The sequence below is a fragment of the Girardinichthys multiradiatus genome, chromosome 19 (assembly GCF_021462225.1).
Source record: "Girardinichthys multiradiatus isolate DD_20200921_A chromosome 19, DD_fGirMul_XY1, whole genome shotgun sequence".
Lineage (NCBI taxonomy): Eukaryota > Metazoa > Chordata > Actinopteri > Cyprinodontiformes > Goodeidae > Girardinichthys > Girardinichthys multiradiatus.
This window is the reverse complement of record NC_061811.1, coordinates 22827019-22840812: the sequence shown is the minus strand read 5'-3', so window position 1 is coordinate 22840812 and position 13794 is coordinate 22827019. Positions and strand designations below refer to the sequence as shown.

Sequence of the window (13794 nt, the reverse complement as noted above, 5' to 3'; positions counted from 1 at the left end):
ACATAAAACTGTAAAAAAACCAAAACAAAACATTATCACCGTGTACTGCTAGTAGTAGCTAGAATTACACCAATAAGCAAACGGTTTTCCAATTTGCAATTAGAACACTCAACCAGGGTGGGACTGTCGGGGTTGGGGGATTCTTGTTTTATGTACCTTACTGTGCTTGGTTCCTAGTGGGCGCTGGAGACTATGGGTGGTGGAGACAGGTGTTTTCCATCCCCGGTGATGAGCCCTGGAGTATTTAAGCCAGCATCTCATCGCTCGAGTGTTAGCCCACCGTGGTATTTGCTCAAGCCGACATCAAGTCTCACTTAAGTATTCCTTGCATCGACTTAGTTTAACGAACCTGTGTCTTCTTCCAGTGAACCGTACCGGAGACTACCTGGATGGTGCTTCCAGGCTGCTACCTCCACAACCCTCTTACAGCGAGACCTGTCCACCCGCTACCACTCATCAAGAACTCTTACTCCAAGCTTTGTCCGACCAAGCACGGCTTCCAGATCAAGAGACGGAGGGAACTTTCATACTCACCTTCTCTGTCTCTCTCCGCTGAGTTTCCAGCCCGAATCCCTCTCCTCCTGGTGGTGAACACACCTCACCCTAGTAAGACACATTACACAGATAACGTCTATCTTAGTTACTACCATTACTCTACCATTACTTGCGCTTCCCTCCCTACAGCTGGCACTGCACTGTCGGGACCGTTCCGGTTACAGAGTTACAATAAAACTTGTTTCAAACATTCACTTGTTTACCTTGAATGCTTTACTGCATGTGGGTCAAGTCGGTTCGCAAAACTATGACAGGGACATCATAATACAAAACCTTGGCTGTTTCTTTCATGAAGTAAGCTGGTTCCTTCCTCCCATGTTCAAAAGAAACAAAAAAGAGGAATGTGTTTGTGATTAAGGCATACAATTTAACTGAAATGTTATTAAAACATAAAAAAAACCTTTTGAATCTATTGTCACCAGTTGGCATGCAGTCTAAACCTTTTAACTGATAACTGAAACTATGATGTTCTGGTCATTAGCAATGATTTATGGTTAATGGCCTCAGCTTGCTTGCAAGTTTTATTTTAGTATTAGTATAGTTGCTAAACTAGCTCCAACTGAATGTAAACTGAAGTTCTTTCTCCAACATAAAACTTATTCAACCACACGTCTTATGACAGAACTCTTACTAAGTTCATCTATTAATACATAATAGATCAAAGTGAGCAGAACATTTGGACAGCTTTGTTTCATACAAACAATGTTTTATGTTTGCATTTGCTTGCAACTCTGCAAATGTGCTAGATAGTCTCAGAGTGCTTTATGGGTAGCATGAGAGATCAGCATATTTTGATCGATACAACTCATATAAACCAATGCAGGGTACAAAGTGACGCATGGTTAGTAGGTAACGTCCCATGGTAGACAGAAAAGTTTGTATTTAATTAAAGTTGGAGGTGAGATGGTCTTTTGGCATTTCATACCTTTGCTGTTTTAAACAATTTTAAACGCAACTATTTTAGATACTTTTTTATACTTGACTTTTTCATTGAACGAAATAATACCGTATGCAATAAAAACATTTTGGTAATCTTTTATACCTGACCTTTTCAGGTACAAAACGTTTTCTGAGAACATTGTGTATGAAATTACCCTTTGCCAAGTACAATTCCTTTCATAGCTTTGCTGTTTTGCTTATTTCATACTTAATTTTGTTCGGGTACTGTTTTGTACCTGGCTTTTTATTGTATGAAATGGTCCTTTGCTAAGCCAAAATCTTCACTATTTCATTCCATTGCTGTTTTGGTACTTTCATACCTGATCATTTTATTTCACAAAATGGTATGAAATGTCCTTCGCCATATCCAAGTCCTTTCATACCTTTGCCATTTTGGTAATTTGGTACCAAACTTTTTCGGATACAATTTTGTACATAACATTTCTATTTACAAAATAGTCCTTCACTCAGCCCAAGTCCTTAGGTATTTTGTTCCATCGTGGTTTTGGATAATGTCATACCTCACTTTTCGGGTACCATATGTACCCGTGGCATTATGTTCAATGTCTCCAGGTACAATATAGTATTCAAAAATGTCATTAAAGTCCATCCCTGCCTTTTTTGGGTACTTTTTTGTACCAAAAACATTTTGTAAAAAATGACCAGTAAGACAGATATTGAATGTTGAAGGGGTGAAATGACCAGTAGCTCTTACAGTTCCCTGGTCGATACCACACTCAGAAAATAAAAATACCGGTTCACCAAACCCTGTATTGAAATGCTAATCAGAATTTCAAGGAAGGATTGGTTACCAAAAAAAAATCAGGTTCTTAGAATTTAAAAATTATCGCATATTACATTTTCAAACTAATATGCTTGATGTTTTGTTTTTATTTTACTGATGGCTAATTGTGAATTGTTGTCTTTCAGCTCTATACTATTAAATAAAAATGCATTAAAAGTTCCAGATCTACATATTTCAAAAAAACACACAAAAAAAAACTGCTTATATACATACAATGTTAATACTAGTAAAAAAATTGCATGCACACATTACTTCCACAGTTTTGCAACAACAAAACTTTAAGAAGTGGGGCGGGTGCGGTCGACCACGACAAAACTGCATGAAATAAAACAGACAATAAAAAATGTGAGAGGCTGAGTGCATGTGTCGACCCCAAGTCTTTCTCCTGCTTATATTTCGCGTGGTATCACACAGACGCTTCCCTCTGGTATCAATGCGTTAGTGAGGGGAAACTTCTTCTGGGAAGTGTTGGCACTACTTTAGTTGCTCCCTCTCGCACATTAAAATTAGCCAACTAACCGCACACGGACAGAGAGGAAGGCGGTTAAGTGTAATTATAGTTACTCTTCAACAAGTCAGAACTTAATATGTGCTAGGGGAGCATTATTTTATTTTATTTTTTGCAAGAGTGACATGTTTTCACTACGTCGCGGAAGGATCCGATTTTTCTCAAGCGAGGGTCGACACATCCGCCCAGTTTTTCCGATGTTTCATCCCCCTTTACCTTCTCTCCTTCTCCGAGTTGAAAATGGAGTTCGATAAAAGCAGATGTCCACCAACTTTTTCAGGACATTTCATGTCTATATCTGTTTGATTATTCCCTCTGTGTAAACATTGAACACAGCCAATTTCTTTTTTTGTTTGGCTTCGGATGCCTTTACTGCAGAATACTCGGACACGTTGACGGAGCCGACGCTGCACAGCGCTTTTTCAAGTGTCGTCCTGGAGCTGAAGTTGGGCGAATGGATGCTCGACGTAAATAACCTGCCAAACGTTTACGTCTACGGCGATTTCTGCAATTTCTCTCTCTTTTTTAAGGATCTATAAACATTCGTACAAACCAGGGATCTGCTGTATGTTCATTAAAGGAGGATGGTGCCGCTGGCTCATTTGTTGTGGTCGGATTTTACTTCCAGGGAGGATAAAATGAATCAACGGCTGTCATCCCTCCTCGCTGCTTTACACTAGTCCCAACCAGCAGAGCTAAGCTAGCTTTCATTCGGTGTTCGCGGGGACACTCGGTTAGGCATGCCCCCTCTTTGTACACCGTTTATCCAACATCCTTAATTGGGGTTATTCGTTTTTTATGAATGAAAATGGTGATTTTTGTGGTATTTTATCCCGCCGTCACCGCGTCGTCGATGCTATTGCTAGGATTTGGATCCTCGTGAGGAAAAAATGAGTGAAGATTCAACAAATCCAAACAACGAGTAAGTAATTTTCTTAGTATTCGGGGTATCTTTAGATATTAGTATGTGCTTTTACACGCTGACCTAATGACATTTCCGACTGTGCTGCGCTGGTATTTAATCTTATGCTTTACCTTTATAATATAGAATTTGACTTCTCCTCGCTTTCAGACTATTTATAAGAACAATGGCACAAGTTTATTATAATTACAGTACACTAATACATTTAAAACTAATAGCATCCCTGCTTATTGTTTTGTTTTGACAAATCTGACGTTATCTATGATAGGATAATTTTTATTAGACCTCTATATGGAAGCTATAGTAATGTTAGTATGATTTAATAAGAATGAAAATGTACCTTTAACATGATTTTCATAATAATGGTAATGTGCTGATCGCTACTTTTTAAACTATTCTGAGAATAGACGAGCCCTGTCCAGTTTTAATATAAATTTAAATATTTGTCAATTGGAGTACATCACGATCCCACGGCGGTATATTGACAGTGTTGATCTGTGTGTAGTCAACTGCTGTCCGCCATGATTTCGGCACCTTCCCGTGGATTTAAGTCCTGGATTTAATCCTTGTTTTGAAATCTAGTCTTTCCTTATCAGTGATATGCATCATAATAAAGCTAGTCCTTGTGATCGTGACATTTAAAAGAGCAGAAGATGGCTTTTTTTTTTTTTTTTTCTCAATCACACACATATCCATATCACGATCCCCATTCATAAAAACGTTACATTTACGCCCTATCTTCGCACGAACCGCGGACTCTCACAGCAGTCTGTACATGTCGTGGTTTTGGTACACGTCGCAAGCATTTCTGGTCGCGTTTAGCTATGATTTGAACGGGGCTGGTCCCCCTGTGAACGCTTGTTGACAGTCAGTGAGAAATATTTGCTTCGGGAGGTGCTGCGGTCACATGATCTCCTCCATTCATAAAGTACCTGCCTGCCCATTCACAGCACTGTAACACTGTTTCGCATTGCACCGACGATCGCACAATGAACACATTTTGGGGGGGTAAACACTAAGCGGTCCTATTTAAACGCAAGAGTATGTGTTTATTTTATATAAATGTGCCATTATGACATATAATCATTTTTCCAATCTGAGAGGAATTGTTTTTGTCACAGAGAAAGTACAATGTCCTTTACAGCCGTTGACATTGTCCTGGTTTAATGACTGAAACGCACCAATTTCTTCTCCCATTCCTTCTATCTGCCCTTTGTGGTGCAGATTGATTTAATGCATGAGGTTTTGTCCTTGAAGTGCACTTACGTGATCTTATGTAACACATACCATGCAGGCTTTTCTTTCATATTAATAGAAAGTTATCCAGCATAGAATTAAGCCTGAAACACATATGTTAGTCTAAATGTATTAGAATAGTTTTGTTGATTTTGTCTATTGCTATTATGTCTGTTTATGTTTGGTATTACTAGACAAGCTAAAACCTGTCATTGTGTTTGACTAAAGATGAAAAAATGAACCATCTCCTTATAAAAACATCATGGATTCACAACCCCCACTTTGGGAATTTTTGTAGTGGGCTTATGTATTATCAGTGGGTTTTAAACTACAGTGCTGGGTTTGTTCCACGTTGCATGATGGCGCAGCGAAGAAGATGAAGCCATCCGAACATTGTTGCTACGATTCCACCACCTTTTTGCCAGTTGTATGATTCAAGGTATGAATTACTAAAAAATATATCAAGAATTCTTTTTTACTGGCATTAAGAATAATATCCAGAATATGTTTAAGTTTCTATTTCTAGATACTAATATTCAAGTTCTCCCCATTAATCAGGTGCAATGAGACCTTAAAGGGGCCAGTTGCTTAATTTTAAATCTTTTTGAATATACTTCCTTGAGTAAACACCAGTTATATAACAGATTACTAACAGATAATACGAAAAACATGTCTTTTTTCTTTGAATAAGCAATTGTCATTATATTGTAGAAGCAAAAACCTATAAATATTGCAAGTATGAAACATACCTTATCAGATTAGTGGATTTGTCATTTTAAACACACTTTTTCCCTTGTTGCTACACTCTTAAAAACAGGAAGTGACTACCATGCATGAATGATTGTCTGCAATCCGGATCCTTTTAATGGGAGATGTGTGGCCACCTACCTACAAAGATCATCTATGCAGGAATTGTGGGAGCTAGGACAGATAGCTTGAAAAGGAAAAGGGAGTAAACAGCCAGACCACAGAGGCCACTGTTCCTGTTTTTTTTTAGCATAAAGTTATCATGTATGAAAATACATTATTAAAAGCAGATTTTTCCCCTTTTGTGTTATCTGTCAGTATAACATATTCACTAATGCCCACAGACTGCCTTACAGCTGTGTCTACAGCGTTACTCTCTTTTTATGTGTCCTCTGTTAGAACAAAACATCCACTGATGCAGATCACGATAAATTAATAACCTCTCTTATTTAGCTTTAGCTGAAACTCACTTTTTTCTCAATGCCTGAACTAATCGAAGGAGAGAATGTTTGGCTGCAGCGGCCTCCTGATTGTACATGAGTGTTTTAACTTTGCTTCCATCCACCACGTGGAATATTAGCTTGAGGTGACCTTTTGGGGCCAAACAACATGTTGTAGTGGGGAAACAACTGCATTGGACCCATAGAGTTTAAGTGGCCTGACAGATGGTGTCCTCAGGATGAGGTTTTAACCACACATTGCTGTGGGGTAGATAAACTCATGAGTGTAACACTAACTGATTATGTGAGGAAAGTGAGATTGGTATAACCACTGCATGGCCCAGTAATATAAATCAGGCAATTCTGGTGATGCAGTTGGGTGGAATGTGCTGACATGTGACTTTACATATGTAACAAAACCAGTCAGATCTGAAAATAGCGTCTATCTCAATGCGGCAAGAATGAATTGTTTCAAAAAACAGTTTTTGTCAAAATCTGTCATTTGCCACTGTGGTGAATTACAGGCACATTAGGCCAGTCACAGAGGTGTATTAAATCCGTCTCTCTGGTGCTGGTTTGTTAGGTCTCCAAGCTACTTATCTGTGCCATCATTTCTCCTGACTTCCTCCTCCTCACTGGAGAAATCAACCTAAAAATCCATCTGTGCATTATGAATTCATTTGGAGCTTAAGACTACTTGGGTGGACATTCTGTAGTGCATCAATGCCCAAGTTCAACATTCAATACGCAACATCATCACTCTGACGATTTTTGGCTGTGTTGTCAGCTGCCTTGTGCTCAGTTTTTTCTTTTTACACATTTGTCCATTTTAGTCATGGAAATAATTATAACAGTTGTGAGCTACAAGCTTTAACACAACAGAAATGTTTTAAAAATGTGTATATGTATGTCCTTTTATATGGGGTAAGAACGCTGTCAAAAACAATGTGTATGTAAAGACGGAAATGTGTGCATATTAGTCAATAGTTGTGCATAAGTAAAATCCAAAAGGGGTATTGTATATTTTCTCTATAAGAATACAAAATAAAATGTTACAGCTTCAAGAAATTACAAACACAAAGTTCAAGTTCACAGTTGTGGTTTATTCTTTATGAATACAATATGCTATAACAGTTTGTGAACACGATTTCTTTTCTTTGAGAATACGAATTTACATCAGCGACTTGGTGTCACGTGATCTCAGGCTCAGAATATAGTGGGTGGAGTTACACAATGATGTACAGTAGGTGGCGGTATGCACATCTGAATTTGTTGCGAACCGCCAACAGAAAAAGAGAATAAGAAGCAGCAGCACTAGCGCTAAGATGACGGACCAAGAGCATATATTAACGACATTAAGACACATATAAACTTTTTAACATTACCTGGCTTTGTACCGTAGTTTCTTGGTCCGTTCTTTTGGCGCTAGTGCTGCTGCTGCTTCTTCTTCTCTTCTTCTGCTGGCGGTTCGCAACAAATTCAGAGGTGCATACTGCCACCTACTGTACATCTTTGTATAACTCCACCCAATATATTCTATGTTTTAGTTTTGTATTTCATAAAAGTAAGAACAATGCTTTATTTATAATACTCTTGATTCCCCCCTATCTCCCCTCTGTTCCTAATATTCCTTTTAGACTGAATTACCTCCCATTCCGGCATTACGTTTACTAGTGGTGAGGAGTGTGACAGCGCATGCGCGACGCGAATCGACTAACTCTGTGCTCCACTAACCAGCCTGAGATCACGTGACACCAAGTCGCTGATGTAAATTCGTATTCTCAAAGAAAAGAAATCGTATTCACAAACCGTTATAGCATATTGTATTCATAAAGAATAAACCACAACTGTAAACTTGAACTTTGTGTTTGTAATTTCTTGAAGCTGTAACATTTTATTTTGTATTCTTACAGAGAAAATATACAATACCCCTTTTGGATTTTACGTATGCACAACTATTGACTAATATGCAGACATTTCAGTCTTTACATACAAATTGTTTTTGACAGCGTTCTTACCCCATACTGAAATGATAAAAGAGCTCATAAAGCCTTGTGAGATTCTGGTTTGCATCTTGTTCGCCATTTGTGGGGAGTCCCTCCTTTTAATATCAAAAAGATTATTGCCAGTCTGCACCTTCAGACTGATATTGAAGATATTTTACATGGCCTCGTACATTTTTCTTTGTGAACGTCAGTTGCCTCAATAACACATGCACTGGACATGGCCTCACTGTTTGAGATTTCTGCTGTATTGTCTTTTGCCAATCACGCGATCCTCCGTAACTCCTTTCTCTGTCCGCTTCCTATCTGTGTAATTGATTTGAAAGCTCAGTGTTCTATCTGCCCATGGGGGTGTCTTGATCTTATCACCCATGAGCTGCTTTCACTCCCTTTAGTTTTGCAGAGCTTCCCAAAAAAACGTTCTTCCTAAACAACCCCCATCATGTTTCAAAACGATGAGGGTAGATGGCTGCTTCAGCTGTTAGAGAACTTTATAGTCTGGGTAATTACTTATATTCTGTGGCCTTCATGGTAAGATAAATAGTTTCCTAGGCCTTTTAAAAGTTGTTTATTTTGGGGTATTGGAGTTTCTTTGATATGGCCTCCTTTGGGCATGAGCCATTATGAGATTCTCAGTGAATGAAAATCTTGATGAAAAATATCCCACTTTAACAATGTCATGGCATTTAAATAGAAATTGTTAACTTGTTGCAATTCCTTTTATTTAAAACAGAAAAGCAACAATTGTTTCTGCTACTGCTGAAATAATAACATTTTGATTATTACAGTTTTACCTTGGTCGACTTCCATTTGTAAATAGCTAGCAGTTCTATAATGAAAAATCAGATCTTTTTTTTCTTTCCCCTGTTTATTAAATGCATCAAATCTAAGTCCTCCCACCATTTCTGGTCTGTAAACACATAAACCAGCAGTATGGACTTTGCTGCACTTTTTTAAGGTAGGGCACAAATCCTTTGATATACAAATAGAGATAATCTTGTATTTCTTTTGCATTCTTTTGGATTCAAAACTACAGTCTCTAACAAGAAACGTCCAGCCGTTTTTTTATTTTAAAAAAAGATGCAGAAATTGCAGGTGAGATTTAAAAGAAAGCCAGAATTCTCTATCAGGGAAAGACTGATCATTGCTTCTCTACTAACAGCCTTCGAATATTTGGGCTGTAAACTCAGATAGTCAGTCTTGTTAGAGACAATTGGCTAATAATTAGCCAGTTGTCTAGGTGGCTAATAAATGTGGCTAATAACTAGCCAATTGTAACTTTAAAACAGTGTTACCTGCTAAGAGTGATATGCGAGGCTCCTTCAGTTTCTGCCCAATGTGTTTTTCATGACCGGAAATGTTTTCAAACAGCCGCATTTTTCTGTTTTGTAAGCATGATAATAGTGTATTACCCTTCTTTCAGCCAGATAAATAGCAGTGAGTAGCAATAGGTGGGGGAGGGCCGATTCTGCATCCCTCTAAGCTCCATACTGCCGGAGAAAGCTCTTATCGCTCTGGTACTTTTTCTGGCATCTCACTGAAAGGACCTTAAACCCCAGGAATGGTATTTAGGAAAATTGTAGTTGTTTTGAAATTGTATAATTTTTTAGAACCTCAGTATAACTTGATGCCTGTACCAGCTTTAGTCATTTTAGTTAGCTGAATCTAAGCTGCAGACACATCTTACCCCAGGGCTTAGTCTTTGAGCTCAACAAAAGGTCTTTGGTTTTGTCTCTGTTTTTCTTCTGCGGAAGTGTTAGTTGTGATTACAGTGGTTCACAGGAGCTAAAAAAATGTTTCATTTGACAAACCTGAGGTTGCTTATAACAACATTTTAGCAAAGTGCATGCAAGCCATATCCTCAGAGTTTTTTTCTCCACAAGCCGTGAGATTTCACTTTATTTCCTAAGGGTTAACAATTGTACTCAGCAAAATGAATCTTTTTATAGACTCAATCTATGGCCCAATATCTTAATGATAAACAGTTGTCCTGAGTTTTTTTTCTTATTTGTTTATCTACACATACAGACAACTTGTGATGTTTGTGGCTGAGACATGCCATGATAATGAAACAAGTCTTGCATCGTGACGGACTCTTCCATTCCCATGGTCAGATTAAGGCTTGGATCCTCTGTATTTTAAACCTAAGATACTTCCTTCTTATTATTTTCATTTCCTCTTCAAGTATTTTAGGAGCACGCATTAAGTGGACCAAAATGTTAGTAGTGTATTAGAAAAGCTTTTTTTTTCTTTAAAGATGAATGATGGTGTGGGGTGTGTAGTCTACATATGTGGACCTTTGTTGTGTGTATGGGAGTGTGTCTGCATCACAACCTCCACATAGCAGGGGCTTGTCTTTATTTCTTTGTCCAGGAGGGCCTCTGATGTTCACAGACCATATCTTAATGCCTTTAAGAAGTGCTTTTAGCACCAAGTGGCTGAATTGTGGATATTGTTTTCAGTTGTGCTGCATGCGGGAGCATGAAGGCTGGGCCTTGTTGGGAGCTCTTTGCTGCAGCTGGGCTAAGATGGTTCTTTCCTGTTGGACCACAGACATAAAAGGGCACAGATGTAAATCCTAAACCTTGTGTCTTTGATTGAATTTCCAAATGCTTTGAAAACAGGAAGGGGTTTCTGTGTATGTGTCTTTGCGCATACACACACAGCTGCACATGCTCTTGTGTGTTTATTTTTCTAGAAACATTTGCTGTGTGTTTGTGAAAAAGATAAGGTCTGATTAGTGAACTGGATTAGTAAACTTAAAACAAAGTAATAGTTGTTATATAAAATTTACAGCCTTGTCAAAACTTCAAAAATGATCAAAGTGTTCGAGCTTGTATTTTTATCTGCCCTGTAAATATCTGATCACATTTTCTCATCTCCAGTGACTATATTTAGTTCTTGAAGTGGATTTGATTGGTTACTAAAATAGTTTCTTGATTCATCAAATTATAATATATTAGTTACTCAAATGACTTCTTTTTTTTCTCAGAATAGTCAACTACTATTCTGTTGGAGTTTAACTGCCCTTATGTAACTGTACTCGCATCATCTTCGCATTGAGAGCTAACTTGTCAAGGCAGTTCATAGGCCACCATCTCAGTGTGGTGGTTTATCATTCCTAAGTAGCTTCAAAAGATATATTGAGTATTTTTTCCCGCAGCTACACGGCTCTGTCCTGTGGGACTACTTTCACATCAAAGGCGAGCAGAGATGCCACGGCAGTTGAATTTCGTGGTTCCTCTTTTTGTAATGGCAGGCGTAAGGTTTTAATTTACTGAATGCTTCTGGTTCGAATTAAGATCCTCAATACAATATGTGGCTTTGATGAATGTTTGAAAATTGGTTTCTGGCATTTGATACACATATGGGATTCTTTTAGATTTATAGTGTGCCACAGGGCACCAGGGGTTGGAACAATGGTGCCAGGCTTGCAGGCCCAATCCAGCAAAAGATGGTTATTTGAAAATGATTAAGATGTCATCATGATGAGCTCTTCTGATCATGTTTGTCCAGTTTCCATATGGACTACAGGTTCATTCGGCCCAGTAAAGGTGTCTGCCACAGACGCCACCAAAAGTAGCTCGAACCATTAATGTTTAGGTGTTGCTTTGTCGTGCAGCAGCAGATTAGTCTTGTTTTTTTGTCCTTTTTTTTCCCCTTTTTTTCTGAGTCAGTTGGTAGCTAAGCTGAATGTTCTTGCGAGGGAGATGAGTCACCAGCAGCCTGAGGGGTTGAGAATAGATAGGGCAAATTTTTCTTTCACTTCTCTTTCTATAACCAGCGGATTAGTTTTCACTGCAGCTAGTGTAACCAAGCTTGTTTTGCCTGCTAAGTGTTCACACTGGTGTTATCTGCTTTTATTAACAGCCGATAGACAGCCACTTTAAAATTACTTTTACTCTGATTGTATGGTGTAGTTTGCACAGCAAACCATAAGCCACATCGGCTTTTGTTTTCTGTATGTCTGTGCCCTTTCAGTTTGCATTCGGTTGTTTAGGGGATTGTGGCTAATTAGTTTGCTTGTTTTTAGATGCATGGTGGAATCAATAGCCAGGTCCAATTTTTTTATATATAAATAAAGTGAGTTTATAGTCAAATAATTGAATTACATTAAAATCAGTATTGTTTTTATTATTTTTTTCGTTAAAGTGCATTTTTTATTACATTTCATGAGGCCATGTATAAGAGTAATGTTATGTCTATGTTTGGTCACATAAATCTGCAAGGCAGAGGCCACTGTGAGATTCTCACGGTATGACAACCTTGAGTAAAAATACCACCGTTTTACAGTAGTGACAAAAAAGTGTAAAACTAAAATGTGTCAACCAATGCAATTCATTACACTTAGAACAGAAAAGCAACCATCATTCCTACTGCAGTTAAAGCAGTTCAACACATTGGTTATTGTTGTTATAATAGTAAGCCATTATTTACAGTTTTTTCCTTTAATGCATACACTTAGCTTAAGAGTCTAGAATAAACATCAGCTAGATTTGGGAGTTCACAAGTATTTATTGAGCAAAATATTCTGTTTTTTTGCCATTCTATTTCTTCTAAGCACAAAAAGAACAATAAAAAACATTCCTTTTTGTGTGTGCAAAACAAAATTTAAAAACGTATTAATCATGGCAGTTTCTTCAGCTTAAAAAAGCGATTGATAATGTTGAACTTTATAAATGCAAAGATCTTCAGTAATTTAGTTCTGGGACCCAACACCAGTCTGAAGCTATTCCTACCTAACTGAAGGGTTTGCCATAAAGATTCAAGTTTAGATATTTTTCTGTAAGATAACTGATGCTTAGTAAAATAAATAAAAGGCTTTGAAAAATGAGAATGTAAATCTAATCATTTTGATTGATTCAATAGATGTTAGCACACAGGCTGAGCACTGTCCCCTAGTACCTCTTTTTCACCAACGCAGTTTCTGAACGTGATCTCGAACCGTTGAGGCGTGTTTCCACCAACAAAAAGAAGTTCCAAAGCACAAACTCTGGTTCAACTCGGACACCACAGAATACCTGGTACTTTTGCGCAAACCATAACGTCACTCGTGGGCTGGTCGTGGCTGCAGACAATAGAAGCAACAAGTACGGCGGTGAAGACAAAGAACGTACCGTATAGACATTATTTATGTTTGCAAAAACACATTAAACATGCAATGTACAACTACTCATTTCCGTTATGTACATATGCTGAACACATGCAAATAAAAACATTGTACACGCCATTGTTATTGCACGAAGTCCTTTTCTGTATTAACTGTAGTTAATGGATGCTCTCTTTTGCATTAAAAGAAACATTGCACCCAGCTCAGCAAGCTACCAAGCTTCCTCCCCGTGCTGTGTAACGCCCACTGTTGATGACTCATGCTTGGTTTGCAAAATTGGTGGAAAGTGCTCAACAAAATACCAAAGTTTGAAGGCACGCAAACCGAACCGGTTCAAGATCGAGAGTTCCTTCAGTGGAAAAAGGTTATAGGGTCCACCTGCTATTTGATGGACAAGAAAGTGTGCATCACATGGTTCACACTTCAATAACACAGCAGCAGCTATGCCATGCTGCATTGGAGAGATGCCTGTATAAAAAACAGTGAAGTTCCAAGGCTGATTATTCAATAATTTGAAGGGGAAAATTTT

General features: G+C 38.1%; 1 protein-coding gene across 1 annotated transcript in view; it reads left to right on the top strand.

Annotated features, from left to right (window-relative positions):
* The first annotated feature begins 2882 nt into the window (after nucleotides 1-2882).
* spred1 (sprouty related EVH1 domain containing 1) overlaps nucleotides 2883-13794 on the top strand; it is a 46816-nt gene continuing 35904 nt past the window's right edge. Inside the window, exon 1 of the mRNA XM_047344976.1 lies at nucleotides 2883-3729. Coding sequence (XP_047200932.1) covers nucleotides 3698-3729 — 32 coding nt within the window. The 5' untranslated portion in view covers nucleotides 2883-3697. The remainder of the gene's footprint in view (nucleotides 3730-13794) is intronic.